We start from the raw sequence: 21,192 nt of genomic DNA on the forward strand, positions 1-21,192 counted from the left end.
GAAAAAAGAGTATGGGTTCTGAGAACAAATCCAAATTCCTATGTTCCACATTTATGTTACAAAAGAGAAAATACATTTCTTTAAAAAAAACTAACCAAGATAGTACTCTAACTTCTTGCAATTCCCAGATTAGATATGACTGGTGAATGTGAAAATTTTTCAGTTTTCCAGAAAACAGGTAGCACTTAATTGAATGAAAAATCTCCACAATATAATGTTAACCAATGTATCTTTTAAAAACAATAATTGCTACAAGACTAATGTGTGTTACTCCGTCTTATTTGGGGGCTGGAGAATGATAGTAGGAATAATTATGTGGGATCGCAAATGGTGAAAAAACAATTATATTTCATATGTGTAGTACTACCTTTAAATATTAACCTTTATATATTTTCATACATACAGACCTTATGTGCAGGAATGAGGTTAATAAGAATGGAGTCCAATAATTCTTGAGTAACTCCATCACCTTCCATGATGATAGAACTCATCAAGTCTAGCATGTGCATTTGTACCTTCTTATTGTGGCTATTGCTAAAAAAAAAAAAAGGAAGAAAATTCAGACTTACAAAAAGAAAGTTAGCAACTGTCTCACATACATAAGGATTTTCACTTGAGGGAACTGTGCCAAAAATGGCAAAGAAATTTTACCTGCTCTACTTACTTTCTCTCTCTGTTGAGTATTACATAGCTAGAAGATACTGTTGTATAAAAACAATGGCCTTTAAAATGAATTAAGTCCCTACACAATTAGGATTCAAACAGTAATAAAGAGAAAAATCTTAAAACAGGGTAATAAAAGATAATTATGTACAGAGGAACAAAGATTAAAAATGGAAAAACTTCTCATTAGAAACACTGTGAATCAGAAAAAGATGGAGCAACATTTTTTAAAGTACTAAAAGAGAAAAAAAAGAAAAAAGCTGATCAACCTAGAACTCTACCATGAAAATAACTTTCAAAAATGAAGGTGGAATAAAGACTTTTTCAGACATACAAAAACTAAAAGAATTCTATCAGCAGCAAACCTGAACTATAGGAAATGTTAAAGGAAGTCTTTGGGACAAAAGAAGAAAAACAACACCAAATGGAAATCTTCATCTACACAAAAAGTAAAGAAACACCATATACATGGTAAAGAACACCAGGTATATGTGTGATTAGATACAAATCAATAAGCTCCTCTTTCAAAAGGCAAGTCTTTTATTTACCAATACCTCATTATGAATTACTTTAATTAGATAATTAGGTCAATAATAAACAGATTTAGATTCAGGAAATAAAAATATTAATAGGATCAAAGAAAGCTGCACAGTGTGTATGTATAAATAATTGTGAGATGAAAGAAGTAGAAATGCAGAGTGGGACTTAATTGGATAGGTAAGTTTGCAAAAGGGGCAGAATGATGACAATTTCAGGAGTAAGTTTTTTTAATTTTGTTGGTGATTTTAGTTTTTAAAAAAGTTTCAAAACAAGTAAAATGCAAACAGTGACCACAAATTTTTCCAATCTCTGTATGCACATGCCTTTAAAATGCTGCTCCTCCCCTCAAGACCTGGAGTCTGTCTAACCACCATTTGAATCTGGGCTTGCCTGTGTACCTTGCTTGGACAATGAAGCATAAGTAAACATGAAATCAGGAGAGGTTTAAAAAGTACTTGTGCGGTGGGGCTTGCTACTTTTGAATCCCAGTCAGCATATGAAGAGGCCTGGGCTAGCCTGCTGGATGATCAGAGACAGACACCTGACCCAGTTCTCCTATTACCTCAGCAACTGCCAGATGCCCTGCCAACTGACTGCAAATATAAGTACAATCCTGCCCAGACTAAAAAGACCGCCAGGCAGAATCACAAGCTAAACAAAATGGTAGTTGTTTTAAAACGACCAAGCTTTGCATTGTTTCGTTATGCAGTAAAAGTTAACTAATACAAAAGGTAAAGTTTATGTATTGTGTCATTTATTTAAAGGCCTTCAGTTAATTGCCATAGGAAACTTTTTCTCATGCAATCTTTTATAAACTTCTCTCTAGACTACGTAGGTCCAGTCCTTTCCTCTTTATTCCAAAATAAACTCTCTTCCTACCATTTTATCAAAGGAAAAGACGATATAGTATCCATAAAAATATATATAGAAAACTCTAGAAATGTGCTGTCCAATATGGAAACCATTACCCAACAGCCATTTTGCTACTAAATACTTGAAGTATGGATAGAGCTACATGTTCACATAATGATGTTTTGGAGCTAGTGGGATAAATATAAATAAATTTCATTTGTTTCTTCTTAATGTGGCTACTAGAAAATTTAAAATTTATGTGAGATATATTATGTTTGTATATAATGTAATCCTGTAGAACACATTTCATAACAGTGCTTTGTTTACCATACAAAACACAAAAATAAAACACTGGACTGAAATCAGAGTTTGGGCTCTCCTGTTCAGCAATCTGTCCTTAGGCAAGCCACCACACTCCTTTGTGCATTAGCTTCCCTATTTCTATAAGGAGAGAGCAAAGCTTCAAGATTTTTTTCTAGCTCTAAAATGAGAAGATTGATATCAAAGTTAGTGTGCTTAACAGCTAAGCTATTACCCATATGCCTCTCGGCACTCACTGATGGTACTTACAATACTTATAATTTCCACCTCAGAATTTAGTACTTCTTTCTATAAGGTCTCATACCATTTGCTTTACAACAGTCAACCAATATAGTTGATACCATAATTTAAAATGGTAGTACAAAGGGAAAGGCAGCTTTCAGATAATAAAATTTCTATTTATTTTCCTTTTCATAAGACATCTAAGGAAAACATTTCCTTATAACTAAAATATTTTAGTGTATATGCATAGTACATGTTACTTCAATATACACAGCAAGAAAAGAGACAAACAGAAATGCTTCAAAAATAACTTACTTGATCACTGAGAAGAGAGTTCTAAAAAGTTGAATAAAAATTTCATTGCAATCTTCCAATTCAAAGCAGATGTTATATGATTTAACCCAAGCTAAATTCTTAAATAAATAAATAAAAATTATTATTTATACACACAGACTAGTTACACAAAAGCAAATTCATTAATAAAATTAAATTTCAGGATTAGAAATCTATTTAAAGCTTATAAAAGTCCAACATACAAAATTAGTTGTTAAAGCAGTCATGTCCTGCGACCTTTAAAAAGACATATATCTGTTGGCATCAACCTTCTCTAATAGAAAAATACTATATTGTTCGAGATTGGTAGACATGTATACATACAAAATAATAAGGAGCCGTGAAAATTAATTCAACTTAATCCCTTTAAAAAAGGATAAAAATAGAAAAAGAATAAAAACAGAAGAATGAAGAATGAAAATAAAGTCAATTCAACTTAATCCCTTTAGAAAAATAAAAATAGAAGAATGAAAATAAAGTCTCAAATAATGTAATAGTTTTTCCAATGGAATATACTTTACCTTTTCAGGAGATGAGGAGAAAAAAACAAAAAACCACCTATATGTATATATATATACATACACACACACACACATATATATACACACATATATATATGTATGTATGTATACACACATATATATACATATATGTATATATATGAGATATATTATCAAGTGGACTCTATAAAACAAAAACAAAAAGATGCATTTTACATTATAAAGTAGTTACTATTAAGAATTTTTTACTACGTGAAACAGGGTGATACTTTTTAAATAAAAAAATTTTTTTACCTCTAATAAATAAAAGTATCTATTGAACTGCGGACTCTTTGTATCCTCCAAACCTTTTAATTGTCTGGTAATAAACAAAAATATGTCCTGTTAAAAAAATGATAAAACATATTAATTTAGGTACAAATAATTATTATTCTTTCACAATATACGAATAGTGTGTATATATTTGTAATATATATATATATATATATATATATATATGCTTTCTCCATTATAAACTACAATAAAAGAAATTCTCCTTTAGCCAAATGACTTGGGACTGGCCTAGTCTATTATTCAAAATAACTGGAAAAGAACAAATCATATAAAATTCTATCCTTTAGAATCAAAAATAAAGATTATTACTGCCACAGATCTGTAGGCTTTCTCATTCTGACAAAACCATAGGTTCTATAGCTTGTTACCCTTCTTCTACTACATAACTTCTATTTTACCATCTTCGTCATTCATCATGGCAAACAATCATTTTCATTTTGAGGACCTGGACATGACTCTTTCCAGTACTATTTTCCTACACGTAAATAGTAATTTTCAGTACCTAATTTTGAATTTGATGTGTGACTTTAAAGTTGTATGGAACAAAAGCAGTAATAGACTGGTCCAAAGGTTTTACTTTTCATGATGATAGTGTTTCATTTCTTAATAAGCTTTCTTTAGAAGTTTTAACCCAAAATAATACTAATATGGGACAAACTCATTTTAGAACGATTTAAAAGAACGCAATCCAAAGGATTAAAATTTGCCAAGAATAAAATTATTCAAAATATGAAATCAGTTCAAGATTAATCCAAAACAGGAGCTCCTCAAATATTTTAAACAAAGGAAATCCACCAAGATGAGCATACAGTTTTGCATGTAGAATAACCTGCAGGGGAAAATATTCATTTGAATGTGTAAATTCTTTTATGCTATTGTTTTAAAAGGTGTTATTAATACATTATTTATCCCTTCAATTCAGCTATCTGGGCTTTGTGAGATGGGTTACCCTCGAGGTTAAATATGAGCAGACAGGGACTAGCTTTGACCTGTACCTTTGAATGCATCATAAAAATACCAGTCATTTTTGTGGATATTCAATGAAAAGTAACTGAATGAATGATAAGTTTGTTTGGCAACTTATGATATAATCTTCTTATGATGATAAGATGAATAATATGAGAGCTATGTTCCTAAGGGTAAGATAAACTATAAAAGTAAACCAATTTTGTACAGATTATATTTACCTTAAGTTTATCGTGGGAAGTATATGGAGCTTCTGGGGCATAGATTCGAAAGATGTCAGCCAAACAACACGCTACAAGGAGACGCACATCTTTATTGGGATTCCTGAGGAAAAATTCAGATGCAAGATGCAAGGCTAGTGGGAGATACTGCTGTTTTTCATCTTCGGAGTCCTGATCCATATCCATAAAAGTTTTTACTACCATCTGTAAAAATGTATAAAAGAAAAATGTAATCAACTCCTGATATTTAAAAATCAGTGGAGGATATATGTTTTTCAAAATTATCATTACAACAAAAACCAGTAATCAATGACTATCAGAAAACTCACAGTTTTTGTAAATCTTCACTTAAAAATTTGGGTAAAGATCACGAACATGAACAAGTATCAACTTTTGGACAACTTGTAGACATATTATCTGCATTTACACCAGATTTATGAAGAACTTAAGACTCTCATTATTCATTTTATATCTTGGCCTCATATGCACAACCAAATTAATTTGATATTTTGCAACATCACAATGTTTCTTTCTTATTTTATTATCAAAGCTATCTTAGTTTAGGCTCTTTAAAACTGCTATTTCATTTCACACTTTAATAGGTTTGCAATTCACAAGAGGAAGCCATGTTTAAATATTTTTATGTACTGGTACTTCCGATTAAAATTTTTAATTATAAAATAACCTCTGTTGTTATTCATGGTTACAAAATTAACAAATGAACATTTTACAATTACTTTAAAATGCACAAGAGTATAATTGTAAAAGTCCATAATTTCTCAACCTCAGAAAGAACTACTATTTACATTTTTGTGTATTTTATACTGGTCTGTTTTCTCTGTAAAGATGAAAATAACCATACTGTAATTCTTTATTCATTTATCAAATCACAATCATTTCCTCATGCCTTCAAAAATCCTTAAATAAATCACACTTTACCTAACCAGTCACCATTGTCAAATACTGAATTTGCACTATTTCTATTTTGACAAGATTTTTTTAATCATGAGTTAAGTGTTGAATTTTATCAAATATTTTTTCTGCACCTACTGAACTGATCAGATTTCCCTCTTAACTGTTATAATAGTAAATCCCACTGACTGATTTCCTAATTTTAATCCAAGTTTTTCATTTGTAAAATCCAATTCTAGTCCAAGTTTGCATCCCTAAAATAAAGCCAACTAGGTCATAATACTTTTGTATATCACTAGATATGATTTGCTACTATACTGATTCAACTTTTGCATTTATATTCATAAAAAAGTTGACCTATAACTTCGTTTATTAAGACAACCTTGTCAATTTTAGTAGTTAGATTAAAATGGCTTGAAACAAATTGGGAAATGATTCCTCCTCTGTTTTTCTATTTTATGAGAAGTTTGTAGCAAGACTGGTTTTATTTTTCTTCCTTAACTATTTAGTGAAGTTCAAATGATTTTAGAAGGAATCATAACGGAATTTAGAAAATATTCTTAACTGAATGATAATGAAAATATAAACTATCAATACTTGTGGGAGTACTGCACTCACGGGAAAAGCGGTACTCAAGGGAAATTTATAGCCTTAAATGTATATAGTACAAAAGAAGAAGGAATGAAAAAAATCAGTGAGCTATACTTCCATCTCAAAAAGTTAGAAAAATAACAAATTAAATAAAAAGTTAAAATCAAAGGGGAAAAATCAAGAACAGAGATCAATGAATTGGAAAACAAATATACAAAAGAGAAAAACCAACAATGCCAAATGCTGACTACTGGAGAGACTAATAAAATTGACACCATCTCTAGCAAGAATAACTAAAGAAGGGAAGTCACAAACTACCAATATCAGGAACAAAAAAGAGTACATATTATTACACATCCTGATACATTGTGGGGAGGGGACCTGTTAACATGAAAAGAAATTGAATCTGAAATTGAAAACCTTCCCACAAAGAAATCGCCAATGCCAGTTAACTTCACTGGTGAAAAGTCCCCAAAACAGACAACTGTGTAATCTTACATATGTATATTACTAGCTACTCTGCTCAAAATACCAAGCCCTTGCCTGCCATTCTGCTGTTGCAGCTTCATATATTGGTTTAGTTATGTAGTCAGTCAGTATATTGGTTTAGTTATGTAGTCAGTCAGTGAATCTATTTTTTATTCTTTTTAATGAGTCTAGTTTTAAAGTACAAACATCTCTGTGTGAGTTGATACTTATTAAGACTTCTATCTTGGTTATGCATTAACGTTTTAGTAGATTATCTAGTTGAAATTAAGAGTGATACAAAAGATAAATACCTCAAGTTTAAGGATTCTTAGAAAAGTAAAGAGCATCAAAATGGAAGTTGTGAAGAGAACAAAAATAATCATAGCATTCACTTTGGTAGGACTAGCCAGGCCACCTGAAATTATCTTATACAGATCCCTTCTACACAGGCATAATTCATCTAACCCCAACCAACAAAATATCAAAACTCATATTTACGGATGAGTAAACTAAGGATCAGTTTAAATCTTCATGCAAGTTGACAAAAGTCAAAGGAGCCTGCAAATCATAGATATTTGGCCCTTAGCTTAAAGGCAAGAGTGAGCCACTGAATTGCTTTGAGCAACAGCATAGTATGTTCAGATTTGCATCTCATGAAAATACCTCTTCAGTTAAAAGGTAGCCAGTGAAGGAAATGTCTCTCACAGGTACGGATCCATCAAAGCTAACTCAGCAAAACTCTCAAGTTATTATAGACATCTTAACAACTATTCTGAAGCAGTCAGAGCAAGTTCAGTGAGAGGTGAGAGATGAAGTGAAATGGGCAAAAACTGTACCCCCAAATGCCATAACTAAGGAGTTTTAAATTTTATTACAAAGGAAATAGGAGTCATCAAAAAATGATTTTTTGTCAACAGAAAAGATGGAAGGTGTGTGTTTGTCATCTACTGCTTTGCACAAAATGCCCCAAAACTCAGTGCCTTAAAATGACTATAAACATTTATTTACCACATAGTTTTTGTGGATGAAGAATTGGAGTGGCTTAGCTAGGTGGTTTTAGCTTGGAATCTCTCAAGAGATTGTATTCAATCAAGACTACAGTCATCTGAAGGTTTGATTTGTTGAATTATGGATGTTCAGTCTCTACATGTATACTAATCCTTCAACCACAACAAAAATATCCACCCCTCAGGGGTGAAAACATCTAAATTTTGGAGTTAAATAAGCCTTATAATTTTTATATTAAAATGTTGGTTCACTCACTAAGTACATAAATGGACTGCCAGATTAGAATGAACACTGAGCTATTTGCTAAAATATACTCCTTTCCAGTTTCATATAATTGTTTGTAACATAAATTCTCTTATCCAATATACATTTGAGGTAAAACCTGAGAGAAGCAGGCGAGGCAGGAACACAGTTAATGCATTAGCCACTAGAACTACAAAACTTTCAAGTCTACTTAACACACATTCTAATTTTGGAATTCAACACATTAGAGCAATTTCTGGACCTAAAGTTCCAAGATCTGACCAAATTCATCACCTTATTATTGTCTTTTTGTTGCACCTAGATTGTAAATTCCTTTTAAGAAAACTTCAGTATCCTTAAGAGCCCAGACTACAAATTCCAAGTGAGTTAGCTTTATACTAAATACAGTTGATAAAACTTATTCTATTGCTATTACACTTTATTTAGGCTCTTCTTACATCATACTCCCAATTTTAGCCTCTTTAATTCTCAAAATCAAAAGCAGTGCTTCTACATTACTCTTTAAAAACCTGTTTTAATGTTACCCCAATTCAAACAATGGTTTCCCACTGCCTAGTACCTTATGACATTTCAAACAACATAATTAAATTATAATTTTATCTTATTTTTATGGTATGACCAAAAAATAAGGTGAATGTTAAATAAAATTTATTACAGTAAGACACATTGCCATTAATCCACTCAAAATACCCCTCCCCCCTTCGAACACACATCCCATCGTTCTTACCACTTTCTGAAGACGTTCTGGAAGTCCTCTTTCATGAGTGTCTTTTGAGTTGCGCTGTTGTGGCTGCCTCGATGTCCTAAATCGATTCAAAACATTTACCTTTCATGGTCATTTTGACTTTAGGGCAGAGCCACAAGTCACATGATGCCAGATCCAGTGAATAGGGTGGATGAGGACACACCGTAATGTTTTTATTGGACAGAAAGTGCAGTACCAGAAGTGACGTGCGACACAGAGCCTTTCCATTGTGACCAAAACATATGGTGAATGCTGCTGCCGAGTGCCATCCAACTGAAAGGCAGGGATCTTCAATACGGGAAGTGGCGCCTCGAACTTTGGTAACAGTGTGTGACAAATTTCAACTTGTTGGGTTCATTCAGTCGGGTGTGAGCTACAGTTGAGAGAAGGTGTGTTTTAAAGTGTGCTGTAAATCATCCTCCATCATGACAATGCTCCATGTCACACATCACTTCTGGTATATGGCAATTTCTGTCAAATAAAAATATTACGGTGTGCCCTCATCCACCTTATTCACCAGATCTGGCACCGAGTGAATTCTGGCTCTTCCCCAAAGTCAAAATAATTCAGGACATCAAGGCAGCCATAACAGAGCAACTAAAGACTCACGAAAGAGGACTTCCAGAACTGCTTCAGAAAGTGGCAAGAATTCTGGGATAAGTGTGTTGGAAACGAGGGGGAGTATTCTAAGGGGTTTTAATGGCAATGTGTCTTTTACTGTAATAAATTTTTTAAATTTACTGTATCGTTTGATAACTCCTCATATATATATATATATATATATGCATGTGTATATATACATATGTATATTATATGCAAATATAAGATGTTATATTAATTTCAACTCTCTACTCTAATCAAACTGGGTTTACTCATTATCTTCCAAAGACATCCTGAGCATCTTTATAGCTTTGCACAGAAAAAAAGAGCTAATAGGGAGAGCTCAACACTTGCTGAGGAAATATGTGAGTATGTCCTAGAATTGCTTCTACCCCTCACTACATTTTTCACCTCAAACATACTTACTTAAATCTTACCTTCCCTTAAAGTTTCTGTCCAAATTCTACTTCCTCTTCTTAAAGCTCTACTTGACCACCCTAGTCTGAAAGGATCACTGACTACTTTGAACTGAAAACGTTGTACCAATTACAAAGCAATTATCTTAGCGTCTCCTTGCTGTGGTTATTAGTATATAAATCATCTGTTCTCAAGAAGATTGTGATCTCCTAAAGACTAGGGGCCATGTTTTACATATTCTACATTTGTCTTATAAAGATATAAGGGCATAATATTTTCTGAAGAAATGAAATGTAATAACTTACTTTTTGAAATGCTCTATAGAGTTCTGTGATTGACCAAATCTCAGAACAGAAATCTCTCTGAAATTCTGATTTATCAATAGCTATGCAATAAATATACATTTCAAGACTAAGTGCTAACATTAAGATAAAACAAAAAATTAAAAATAAAATTACCGTATGATACAGCAATTCTTTTTGGTATTTATCTGAAAATGAAAACACTAACTCAAAAAGATGTACTCCCATGTTCATTGTAGCATTATTTACAATAGCCAAGATAGGGAAAGGAAACAACCTAACTGTTCACTGATAGATGAATGGATAAAGAAATTGTGGTATATATGTATCACACACACACACACACACACACACACACACACAGTGAATTATTATTCATCCACAAAAAATAATGAAATCTTGCCATTTGCAATAACATGGATAGACCTTGAGGGCCTTGTGCTAAATGAAATAAGCCAAACAGAGAAAGAGAAATACTGTACAATCTTTCTTATACGTGGAATCTTAAAACACACATAAACAGAAAAAAGAACCAAACTCATAGATACAGAGAATAGATTGCTAGTTTCCAGACACAGGGGGTGAGGGGTGAAAGAAATGGGTGAACTGTTGAAAAGTTAGATGTTACATTCAGTATCCTCTTCCTGAACTCAAAACCCAATCCTAAAGGCCCATTCTACCAGCCCCAAACCATTTAATAAGCATATGTTACAAAACTACACTTTTAATGATTCCTGAAAGTTTGTAAATTAGAGAAAATGTTCTCACTTGCATTGAGGCTTCAGAGGTTTTGACTTTGGATTTTGACACAACCTTAGATGTTCTCTAACTTGGGTAGCAGTGAAGTAAAAGGATAAAATGAGTGAAGGCAACATGACACAAAGCAATTCATTATTCTACAGTTTGACCTTCATATAAAGAAAATTCTCAATTCAGCAAGCATATTTTTACACATTAAGTATTTGTAGCAGTACTAATATCTATCATTTATTGAGTTCTGGCTACGTTCCAGGCATATTTCAAGTAATTTAAATGTACCATTAACTCATCTAATACAATGATTCCTTTTGGGAGGATTATTAACATCCCTATTTAACAGATGAGGAAACTGAGTCTAAGTAGCTTGTTCACAGGCATAAAAATTCAAATCCAGGCAGGCAGTGTGACAATTATTCTTACTTCTTACTATTCTTCTCCTATATATTTATGTAGTATATATGTAGTATAGTAGGATGAGTAGTAATCCAAAATGACTAGTGAAAAATAAAAGAATATATATAGAGACTATACTACGTTACAGTGCTATAACTACTAAGTGGTCATGTTCACAGGCCAAATAAAAAAACAAAACCTACCTTTCTCACAATGGCAGCTTAACAGGTACCTTTAATATATTAAGTTTTCTAGCTTTCCTTTTCCTTGATAAAATGATTCCAACTCTTAAAATGATCAATCATTTTGAGTATAAGGTCTTTTTCTCAAAAATGCAATGAAAAGCAGCTGGCTTTTTTAAAGGTTAAATGAATTAAGATTTGGAAGAAAGAAAGAAAGAAAGAAAAAATGGAGTTCAAGTATACAACTGTATATACGTGGGGAAAAAACCAGATGGAATTAATTATGGTACAAGCAGTGAGAACCAGAGAATAAGCAATAATAAGTACAGGGAAATTCCCTAGGGGCAAGATGAAACGGGGATGGTGGGAAAGAGTAGACAAAGGCAAAGCAGAACTGGGCAAAGGCTCCCTAAATCAGTTGCCAGAAAATATTTCTGCCCAGAAAAACTTGAAGACTGCTAGGGAAAGGGAAAACCAAAAGTTGATTCTTTGAAAAGATCAACAAAATGAACCAATCTTTAGCTAGACTGACCATGAAAGAGAGAAAGAACTCAAATTACTAGATTCAGAAATGAAAGGGGGACGTTACTACTGACCTTACTAAAATAAAAAGGATTACAAAGGAAAACTACACACAAAGAAAAGCCCAGGCCCAGATTTAATTTAGCTTTACTGCTGAATTCTACTGAACAGTTCAAGAGTACCAATTTCCTCCAAACTCTTCCAAAAAATAAAAAATGGTGAAACACTTCCAATTCATTTTATGATATCAGTATTAACTTGATTCCAAAACTAGACTAAGATATGACAAGAAAACTATGGACCAACATCTCTTATGTATATGGATGCAAAAATGTTCAACAAAATACTAACAAACCAAATCCAGTAACATATAAAAAGAATTATACACTATGACGAAGGGGGAATTTATGCCAGGAATGCAAGGTTGGTTTAACATTCAAAACTCAATTAATGTAATACATATCAATATAAAAAGCAAAAATCACATGATCTTAATAGATGCAGAAAAAGCATTTCACAAAATCCAATATCCTTGGATGATAAAAATACTCAAAAAACTAGGAATACAAGAGAAATTCCTCAATATGATAAAGGGCATTTATGCAAAATCCACAGCCAACATACTTAATAGTGGAAAGTTGGATGCTTTTCCACTGAGATTAGGGACAAAACAAGGATATCTGCTTTCATCACTTCTATTTAATGTTATACTGAAGGTTCTAGCCAGGGCAGTTGAGCATATAAAGACATAAAAGGCATCCAGATTAGAAAAGAAGTTATCTCTATTCACAGATTACATGATCTTGCATATACAAACTTCTCCTAAGGAATTCATTAAAACCGATTAGAATTAATAAATAAGTTTAGCAAAGTTGTGGGATACAAGATCAATATACAAAATTCAATCAAATTTCTAAATACTTGGAATGAACAATCTGAAAATGAAATTAAGAAAATTCCATTTACAATAGCATAAATAAGGAATAAATTTAACAAAATAAGTACAAAATTTATACTCTGAAAACTACAAAACACTGTTGAAAAAAAATCAAAGATCTAAATAAATGGAGAAACACCCCATCTTCATAAACTGAAAGACAGCATTGTTAAGATGGTAATAGTCCCCAAATTGACATGCACATTCAATGCAATCCTCATCAGACTCCAAGCTGACTTCTTTGTAGAAATTGACATGCTGATTCTAAAATTCAAATGAAATAGCTGAAACAATCCTGAAAAAGAACAAAGTAGGAGGATTCACATTTCCTGATTTCGAAAACTTACTACAAAGCAACAGTAATCAAGACAGTGTATAAAATACTCATCAAAGAAAAACATTTTTTTTTAATCTACACAAGATGATGGATATTAACTAAACTTATTGTGGTAATCATTTCACACTATGTAAATCAAGTAATTATGTGGTACACCTCAAACTTATACAGTGCTGTATGTCAATTATATCTCAATAAAACCGAGGGGAAAAAAGACAGTGTGGAACTGGCACAAGGATAGACATTCAGATCAATGGAACAGAATTAAGAATACAGAAATAAACCCACACATCAACGGTCAGTTAATTTTCGAGAAGGGTATCAAAGCCATCCAGTGGGGAAAGAACAGCCTTTACAATAAATGGTGCTGGGACAACTGGACATCCACATGCAAAAAAATAAACTTGGACCCTTACCTCATATCATAAATAAAAATTAACAATTTTTGATCGATTTAAATTTTTGAACAGTTTGATCAAAAGAGACAGATCAAAGACCTAAATGTAAGAGCTAAAACTTAAAATTCTTCAAAGAAAACAGGCATAAATCTTTGTGACCTTAGTTTAGGCAATGGTTTCTTGCATATGACACCAAAATATAAGTGAAAAAATAAAAAATAAATTGGAATTCATGAAAATTAAAAACACCTGTACTTTAAAGGACATCATCAAGAAAATGAAGACAACCCAGAGAACAGGAGAAAGGTTTTGCAAATCATATACCTATCTGATGAGGAACTTGCATCCAGAATACATATGTAAACATCTTTTTACAATTCAATAATATAAGGATAACCCAATTTAAAAATGGGCAGTGGATCTTCTTCAAAGAAGATACTTCTTCAAAGAAGATATACAAATGGCTAATAAGCACATGAAAAAATTATTGACATTATTAGTTACCAGGAAAATGCAAATCAAAACTACAATGAATGAGATACTACTTTACATCCACTAGGTTGGCTAGAATCAAAAAGTCTCACAATTACAACTGTTGTTGAGGATGTGGAGAAATTAGAATCTTCACTCACGACTGGTGAGACTATAAAATGGTGCACACACTTTGGAAAAGTTTTTCAGTTCCTCAACTGAAACAGTTACCATATGACCCAACAATTCCACTCTTATATGCAAAAGAAGTAAAAATGGAAGTCTACAGAAAAACCTGTACACAAATGATTACAGCAGCATTATTCCTAACAGCTAAAAAGTGAAATCAATCAAATGTCCATCAACAACTGACGAATGGATAAACAAAATATGATAACCCATACAATGGAATATTATTTGGCCATAAAAAAAGGAATGAAGTACTGATGCTACAAAACAGAACAATCCTGAAAACATTATGCTAAATTAAAGAAACCAGTCCTGAAAGACCACATTACATGATTCTAAATAATGAAATGTCTGGATCAGGGAAATGTACAGTGACAGTGCTTAGGGCTGGAGGGGCATATAGGAGTGACAGCTAAAGGGTACAGGGTTTCTTTATGAGGTGATGAAATTGCTCTATAATTGACTGTGGTGATGGCTGCATATATCTGTGACTATACTAAAACCAATGACTATACACTTTAAATGGGTGAATTACATGGTATGTGAATTATATCTCAATAAAGTTGTTTAAAAAGAAACATATGTTAATCCCCATATCTTTACAAAACAACATTCTTTTAAATGTTAAGGGCTCTTCAAGGTAAAGAAAAGGGTTTAATTGACAAAACTGTGATTCATAAGCCACTTTCCAATATCAGGAAAGAAAGTAACTCAAAGGGAAGACACATAGTTGTCCTAGATTTAATAAGCCAAATAAACTGACCATGGCCTTTTCTATATAACAACTGGGGATTGACCTCTATAAGCATATATTACTCTTTCAACAAGTTCTAGGCAAACAAAATGGGAAGCAGCGGGTAAAGAGTCACCTAGAGAAACTAAGGGACTCTGCAAAGGCTCAAAGACAGGAAAATCTTCTGCAAGGTAGAGAGCATTCCTTTTATAAAGTGAAAAAGGCCCAGGGAATTATCAAACAGATTTGTTAAGACCACAAAACTATAAAGGCTAGAGGATGAAAACAAAAAACATTAGCTTGTAGTATATAACCCTTAAGTATGAATGTGGGGGAGGGAGAAAGAGAGAGAATAAATATACCTATTTTCAATAGAAGATAAAAAAGTTTACTTCAGAGAAAATATTTTACATAGGTTACATTGTTGCTAAGTAGAGGATCCAAGATTCAGACATAAATCATCAGATTCTCAATACAGAATTCCCAGACTAAGAATTTAGATGTACAGTTCACTCTGTCTCAAAGACCCAATTAATATCCTGGCATCACAGTTCCTTCTTCAGAGTGACCAGCCCCAGCTGAAGTACTGAGTGAAGGCGAAAGAAACAGAATAGGTTGTGGAGGAAGGAAGTTAATTAAGGCCCTACGACCAGTACAAAATGAGGGCTGTAAGCAGCTATGTATGCAATTCTCTTGTCCCTGCTTGTTAACATCTGTGTGCTGGTGTATTAACTAATTTATTTTTTCTTTCCTCCTATTATTTTCAATAAGGATTGTCAGTAGTGACTTCTAACTTATGTATTTAGGGACTGGCAATCTTTTTCTGTAAAGGACAAGAAAGTAAATGTTTTAGGTTGCCTGTGCAGGCCATCAGCTCTCTGTAATAACTACTTAACTATATCTACCAAAAGCACATACATTGTTCATAGAAGTGTTATTCATAAAAGCAAAAAACTGTTAATCCAATTATCTATCAATAATAGTATGGATAAAGTTTGGTATATTCATACAATGAAAAAGAATTACTGCAACCCATAAGAATATGGATAAATCTCAGGCATAATATTTAGCAAAATGGCCAGACATAAAAGAGTATATACTGCCTGATTCGATTTATATGAATCATGGTGGCAAAACTAATGTATGCTGATAGAGATCTATCTCTGGAGAGGAAACATAAGGCAGCCTGCTGGGGTGCCAGAAATATCCTACGTCATGATCTGGATAATGGCTATGTGTGTATATATATATATATAAAAATTAACAGAATGTTACACAAGGTTTATGCACTTTACTATATGTAAATTAAATATATATTTTAAAAAGAGGTAAAACACAGTTAATGCCACATAGATCATCTCCTACTCCCTGTGACTACATTTTTCAGGCTGTACCTATGGTTGAAAACGTCAGAAGAAAAAGTCAGTAAATTTTAAAATCAAACAATAGGAATTATCAAATTTGAGGAACACATAGACAAATGTTTGAAAAAAAGTTAGAGCCCCAGTGATCTGTGGGCAATACAAAAAAATCTAACGTTTCACCACTCAGCTAGATGAGGTGAGAGCCTATCCTCAAGATTTAAAATCTTCTGCATCTACCTAAAATGAGTAAACCTGACACTCAGCGTGGTACCACCTCAGCCAAACAAGAAAAGTCAAAATTAGGACTATCTAAGAGGACAATAAATCTAACTTTGATAGACAACATAAGCAATATATAAATAATAAACATTTGGGCTTTTCCATGCTAAAAAATATATAGGAAGGGGAGAGGGATGAATGAGCAGAAAGCACAGAAGATTTTTACAGCAGGGAAAACTCAGTATTTATTTGTAAAAACTCTAAGGTAAACTATGGACTTTGGGTGGTTATGACGTGTCAATGTAAGTTCAGGATTGGTAACAAATTTATCATGCTGGTAAGTGATACTGATAATGAGAAGGCCACGTATGTGTCGGGGTGGGTTTATGTATAAGAGAAATGTCTATACCTTTCCCTCAAATTTGTTGTGAAACAAACTGCTCTAAAAAAATTAATTCTGTAAAAAAAATTATGTTTTAAAAGATTACTTAATGACATGGGTATACTCATGCTATATTGCTCCAGGAAGCAGAACAATACATTTACAGTGTAATTAAAATTTCATTAAAAAATAGGAATATGGATGTGGGTGATGATGATGTGTTAATGTTGGACCCGATTGTAACTACTCTGGTGCTGTGTGTGATGTGTTGACCGGAGGAGGTGGGGCTACAGGGGAGAGGCAGGGAGTTGTTGGCAACTCTGTACTTTCCACTTAATTTTGCTGTGAACAGCTCTAAAACAGAGTCTAGTTTAAAAAAAAAAAAAAGGCATTAACAATTAAATAGACAAAAAAATATAGAAAAACATAAAGAAGAATTGAGGTAGCAGCAGTGTATAATCCAAAAAATCTGACAAAATATCAACGAAAAGATGAGAATTGGATATAGTAGACAAAATTACATAACATTACTCCAAGAGATCTAAAACCAATTTCATTTTATTACTGCCTGATGATTTTTACCTCTTTCTTCAAAGCTATTTAGGTATATGCTTTAAGAAGAAAACCATTTTCTAAACGTCTTCCAGAAACTAAGTAGCCTCCTTATACACCCTGAATCGATCCTTATGAATCTCAAGTTAAACACTTTTATTTAATGATTTTCTTTTTGCAGAAGAAGAATTCACCTCTACAATATCACAGTGGCTAGATGAAGGATATTTAATTCAACAAACATTTGAATTATAGGAAAATTACACATGGCCACTGAATTTAATTTTCAAGTATTAACAAAATAATTTGACATCAATTTATTAATGTTTACTTATTATAGAATTCCTACCATAGAAGTTCTAGGAAATTTTAGAAAAATACACACTGAACATATGTTGACAAAAATCCAAGTCATATTTTAATAATCTAGTACATAACATTCTAACCACGCTTTTAAGTTTTATTCATTGCAAAAAACACACTGAATACATGTGATAAAAATCCAATTCATAATAATCTAGTACATAAATTCTACTAACCATGCTTTTAAATTTTACTCATCTGCAGCCTTCACACCTAGTGTCTCATGACAAAACTCTAAGCAACTAACAGATTTATTCAGACAGTATCAATTAGAAATGGATTACTGTTCAATGGAATATGTTATCTGGTCTGGACAAAAAGATAAAAAGACTCCACAAACTGACCACAAAGAAAGGGTGGTATTCATGTGCTTAAGAAACTGCTTGGTCACTTAGCTTTGTTAATCATGCAAAACCACGATTAGACACATCACTCTTCAGCTCAAATGCCTGAGAGATTTTTTTAATTTTAAATTCCTTTCTTTGGTATTTAAGGACTTGAACAATTTCATAGGCGCTGTCCTTTTTTTCCCCTCCCAAACTACTCTCTTTTAAGATCCTCTAGCTTTAGCAAAACTGTTCTACTCATTTTCTTCTAACACACCAAGCCTGCTACTGCCTCTCAGTCTTTGTTCCTGCTAGTCACCTGTCTGGCATGTTTTACCACCCATTTGCCAACCAAAGTCTGAATCTTCAAATCTCAGTCCAACTGTCACCTCCATGAAACTTTTCTTGACCATCACAATTCTTAGTATCTCTTTATTCAAAGAAACAGATGCAATCCTAGCACATAATTGGCATTTAACTTATGATAAGTTATATGGTAACCTCAAATATTCATCACATAAATGGAAATCCATTACAGTGTTAGTCTAGTATAAATCCCTTTTCCTCCAATGGACTAATGTTATTAAAAATTGGCTTTATCAGCACCACTCACGTGCCCCTACTTTGGTTGTTTTAAATGTTTGATCTTAATAATTTTATAACATGAAAAACAACACATATTATGGCAGTTCCCAACTTTTAAAATATCACATAATATACAAAAGATATATATTGGTAATCTCCAAAGGCTGAGGGTCTCTATGTTTAGGCACACCTGTAATGATGTAGACGCATACCAATTGGGAGGCTCTGCTTTAATATAAAAGAGATCAAATGCCAACAGTAAGGGAAAGAAATTTAGTAAATTCCTTCGTTATGTTTGTGTTTGGCTTTCTATTGAAATTGTTATCTAGAAACGTCTTGATTTACTGTCTTCAGTAAATAAAAACTTGTTAGTTTTTTATATACTGTATAAACTCCACTCATCTTTGGGCTCACACTAGAATATAATGCCATTAATGAATTTTATTTCTCGAGTTAGTTGTTTAAGTTAAACACTTCTTTGGTTGAGGTTGTTGGCACGTGGAAGTATGTCCATGCTAATTCCCTGGTCAGAAAGACCAAAATGTGAATAAAAAAATGGCCATAACTACATGTCTATCAACAATTACTTTAAGTGTAAATGGATTAAATGCTCCAATCAAAACATAGGGTGGCTGAATGGATAAGAAAACAAGACCCTTACATATGCTGCTTTCAAGAGACTCACTTCAGATTGAAAGACACACAGACTGAAAGTAAAGGGATGGGAAAAAGATATTTCATGAAAATGGAGACAAAAAAAAAAAGCTGAAGTGCAATACTTACACAGACAAAAAACACTTTAAGGGGTGGATGGGTGGCTCAGTTGGTTATAGTGTGAGCTCTGGGCAACGGGGCTGCCAGTTCGATTCCCACATGGGCCAGCGAGCTGCGCCCTCTGCAACTAGAATGAAGTCAATGAGCTGCTGCTCAGCTCCCAGGTGGCTCAGCTGGTTGGAGCAGGTCCTCTCAACCACAAAGTTGCCAGTTCGACTCCCGCAAGGGACAGCGGGCTGCGCCCTCTGCAACTAACAATGGCAATTGGACCTGGAGCTGAGCTGCGCCCTCCACAACTAAGACTGAAAGGACAACAACTTGACTTGGAAAAGTCTCGGAAGTACACAGTGTTCCCCAATAAAGTCCTGTTCCCCTTCCCCAATAAAATCTTAAAAAAAAAAAAAAAAAAAAAGACTTTAAAACAAAGGCTGTGAGAAGAGACAAAGAAGCACCCAGTAATGCCATTTCCGGGTATTTATCCGAAGAAATCCAAAACACTGCCTCAAGGGGACGTGTGCAATCCGACGATATCTGACAAGTTCACAAACGCATCCTAGAAAAAGTGCTCCATACCTCATTACTGAATATCACTACAGTCACCTTCAAAGTACTCTCTTTGGGAAGCTATGCACTGATGGCTGCGCCAAAGCAATTCTGGAACTCTTTTTCTGGAATGGCAATCAGGGCTGTCATCGGATTACCCTTGATGCCCTGAATATCATCAAAATGTCTTCCTTTCAATATTTCCTTTATCTTCAGGTAAAGAAAGAAGTCATTGGGGGCCAGGTCAGGTGAGTAGGGAGGGTGTTCCAATACAGTTATTTGTTTACTGGCTAAAAACTCCTCCACAGACAGTGCCGTGAGAGCTGGTGCATTGTTGTGATGCAAGAGCCATGAATTGTTGGTGAAAAGTTCAGGTCGTCTAACTTTTTCATGCAGCCTTCTCAGCACTTCCAAATAGTAAACCTGGTTAACTGTTTGTCCAGTTGGTACAAATTCATAATGAATAATCCCTCTGATATCAAAAAAGGTTAGCAACATCATTGCAACAAGTTTGCAAACTTAATTGTCCGACCTCGAATACACACACATACATATATTGTATGCACACACAGATTTAATACAAACAGAAACAAGTAACCAATTGTATATAAAATTTATAACAACCCCTCAGACAAAAGAATTCAAATTCATGTAACTAATAAACATAGTACTCTATATTACATTGATGGGACAGAAAGAACTGCAAAGAAATCTTTCAAGGGATACTGGCATAGTAGTTCTGAATTTTTTTGTATGTACAGTAGGGTAGTACAAATAAATAAATTTATCAAAGTTAAGGGATAACAGTGTTTATACTATAAGAGAAGAATGACACAAATATGGAATGGAGGAGGATAAAGGAAAACTGTGGTACTGGATGATTTTAATTGAAGGTAACAGAATGA

The 21,192-nt window shown here is 33.3% G+C and overlaps 1 protein-coding gene across 2 annotated transcripts in view; it reads right to left on the bottom strand.

Annotated features, from left to right (window-relative positions):
• Positions 1-21,192, bottom strand: part of PDS5A (PDS5 cohesin associated factor A) — a 111,197-nt gene that overhangs the window by 79,495 nt on the left and 10,510 nt on the right. For both annotated transcript variants that reach the window (XM_019751955.2, XM_019751956.2), the window contains exons 3-6: positions 4,952-5,155; positions 3,726-3,812; positions 2,914-3,011; positions 408-534 (exon numbers count right to left, since the gene is read on the bottom strand). In XM_019751955.2, coding sequence (XP_019607514.1) covers positions 408-534; positions 2,914-3,011; positions 3,726-3,812; positions 4,952-5,155 — 516 coding nt within the window. The remainder of the gene's footprint in view (positions 1-407; positions 535-2,913; positions 3,012-3,725; positions 3,813-4,951; positions 5,156-21,192) is intronic.

The sequence above is a fragment of the Rhinolophus sinicus genome, linkage group LG02 (genome assembly GCF_036562045.2).
Source record: "Rhinolophus sinicus isolate RSC01 linkage group LG02, ASM3656204v1, whole genome shotgun sequence".
Lineage (NCBI taxonomy): Eukaryota > Metazoa > Chordata > Mammalia > Chiroptera > Rhinolophidae > Rhinolophus > Rhinolophus sinicus.